Source organism: Argentina silus (assembly GCF_951799395.1).
Source record: "Argentina silus genome assembly, chromosome: 10".
Taxonomy (NCBI): domain Eukaryota; kingdom Metazoa; phylum Chordata; class Actinopteri; order Argentiniformes; family Argentinidae; genus Argentina; species Argentina silus.
Genome location: NC_139664.1, coordinates 8749340 through 8751839, shown reverse-complemented (window position 1 = coordinate 8751839; position 2500 = coordinate 8749340). Strand labels below are relative to the sequence as shown.

Sequence of the window (2500 nt, the reverse complement as noted above, 5' to 3'; positions counted from 1 at the left end):
TTCCCAGGTATGAGATCCTGACACCTAATGCTATTCCTCGCACCTTCATGGATGGGAAACAGGCCTGTGAACTCATGGTGAGTCTGTTCAGGCCTCTCTGCTAGCTGGATCACTGTGACATATTTGTCACAATCCTAGACTTTGATTGCTGCTTTTATGATATGGTTATATATATATATATTTGTTTTGCTTTTCACATTTTTCTACTTTATCTTTTATTTTATGCACTTTTAGATTATATAATGAAAAGCGCTTTATAAATGTAATACATTATTATTATTATTTGTATTATTATTATTATTATTATTATAATTGTGTGCATTTACGCTTGTGTTATTTCATGCATGTTGTGGGCTGTGAGTCTTATCTCCTTGTCTCCTCTCTCCTCAGATCAGTGCGTTGGAGTTGGACCGTAACCTCTTCAGAGTGGGCCAGAGTAAAGTGTTCTTCAGAGCTGGAGTCCTGGCTCACCTGGAGGAGGAGAGGGACCTGAAGATCACTGACACCATTATCCGCTTCCAGAGCGCTGCCCGCGGATACCTAGCACGCAGGTGTGTGTGTGTGTGTGTGTGTGTGTGTGTGTGTGTGTGTGTGTGTGTGTGTGTGTGTGTGCGTGTGTCTGTGTGTGCGTGTGTGTGCGTGTGTGTGTGTGTGTGTGTGCGTGTATGCATCTGTGTTCTTACTGTATTAATACTCCCTGTGTGTAGGGCGTTCCTGAAGAAACAGCAGCAGCTGAGTGCTATGAGAGTGATGCAGAGAAACTGTGCTGCCTACCTCAAGCTGAGGAACTGGCAGTGGTGGAGACTCTTCACCAAGGTACACACACACACACATACACCCCTTTAACTTGACATGTTATCCAATGTGCACTTATCAGGACTATATGAACCTTTCATTGACCTCTGACCTCCCTGCCCCCAGGTGAAGCCTCTGCTGCAGGTCACTCGTCAGGATGAGGAGATCCAGGCCAGAGAGTTAGAGCTTCAGAAGGCCAAGGACAACCTGGGCAGAGTGAAGCTGGATTACACAGAGCTGGAGAGGAAACACACACAGGTAACACACCTCTTCTCTTCTCTTCTCTTCTCTTCTCTCCTCTGTCTTTGTCTGTCTATCTCTCCCTCTACCTCTCCCTCCCCTTTATCACACTCCCTCTCTCCTCTCTGTACAGTTATAGAGACTGAAACACCTACCTCACTCTCATGTATGTCTCCTTCCTCCTATTCCCTGCCTGCTCTCTCTATCTCTATCTCCTCTCCTCCTCTCATCCCTCATTCGTAGCTGTTGGAGGAGAAGGGGGTGTTGACCGACCAGCTGCAGGCGGAGGCGGAGCTGTTTGCGGAGGCGGAGGAGATGAGAGCCAGACTGGTCAGTAGGAAGCAGGAGCTGGAGGAAGTGCTGGGCGAGATGGAAAGCCGATTGGAGGAGGAGGAAGAGAGGGGCGTGCAGCTGACCAATGAGAAGAAGAGGTTTCAACAGAATGTTCAGGTAGAGTTCACTTAAGTTGGAACACATGACACCACTCTGTCTGTGTGTGTGTTTGTGTTACTCTCAGGAGAGGAGGCATGGTGGAAAATAGGATGAGATTGGCATGAAAAATATGTAAAAAGATAAATGTTCTTCTCTCTGTCTCTCTCCCTGTCTCTCCCCCCCTCTCTAGGACCTAGAGGAGCAGTTGGAGGAGGAGGAGGGGGCGAGACAGCGCCTCCAGCTGGAGAAGGTTACCCTGGAGACCAAGTTGAAGAGCCTGGAGACAGACATGCTGAGCACCGGGGAGCAGAGAGACAGACTCAGCAAGGTGACCCACTCTCACTCTGCTCAGCTTTCTATTGGCCCTTTACAGGAATCTGCCTGGGATGTCTGGAGCCCCACCAATCATTCTCATAACATTGAGTAGATGACTAAGACACTGGTTCAGAGACAACCACTCATAAGGTCACGCTGTACAATATTGAACGGTTGTATAAGAAACTCGCTGTCAAACTGTATTTAACTCTTTTGAAAAATGTCTCCATCTTTTTTTATATTTACATTTACATTTATGGCATTGAGCAGACGCCTTTACCCAAAGCAACTTACAGCAAATACATTTGTCTAAGTAAGTGAATCATCTATCCCATCAGTCATCATAAAAAAAAGTAATCTATGCTAGGACCAGGGGCTATTGGCGAAGGAGAGAAGGGATACCAGTCTGTAGTTATGGACAGCAGATGGGTCAAGAGTTGGTTGCTAATACATTCTCTCTCTCTCTTCCTCTCTCTTCCTCTCTCAGGAGAAGAAACAGCTGGAGGAGCGACTCAACGAGGTGAGCGAACACCTGACCGAGGAAGAGGAGAAGACGAAGAGTCTGAACAAACTGAAGAACAAACAGGAGGCCGTTATCGCTGACCTGGAGGGTAACTATCCCAACACTATCTCAATGTTGTCTCAATTCTCAACACTGTCCTAATGTGACCCTAGTCCTGTCTCAACGCTGCTCAACGATGTCTCAATGTTGTAGAGC

At 46.9% G+C, this 2500-nt stretch overlaps 1 protein-coding gene across 1 annotated transcript in view; it reads left to right on the top strand.

Moving 5' to 3' along the window:
* The window catches only part of myh14 (myosin, heavy chain 14, non-muscle), a 25315-nt gene that overhangs the window by 11690 nt on the left and 11125 nt on the right, over positions 1–2500 (top strand). The window contains exons 17-24 of the mRNA XM_083679352.1: positions 8–77; positions 391–551; positions 708–816; positions 922–1053; positions 1279–1485; positions 1658–1795; positions 2270–2393; positions 2498–2500. The exon at positions 2498–2500 is cut by the window's right edge and continues 169 nt beyond it. Of these exons, the coding sequence (XP_083535478.1) occupies positions 8–77; positions 391–551; positions 708–816; positions 922–1053; positions 1279–1485; positions 1658–1795; positions 2270–2393; positions 2498–2500 (944 nt within the window). The remainder of the gene's footprint in view (positions 1–7; positions 78–390; positions 552–707; positions 817–921; positions 1054–1278; positions 1486–1657; positions 1796–2269; positions 2394–2497) is intronic.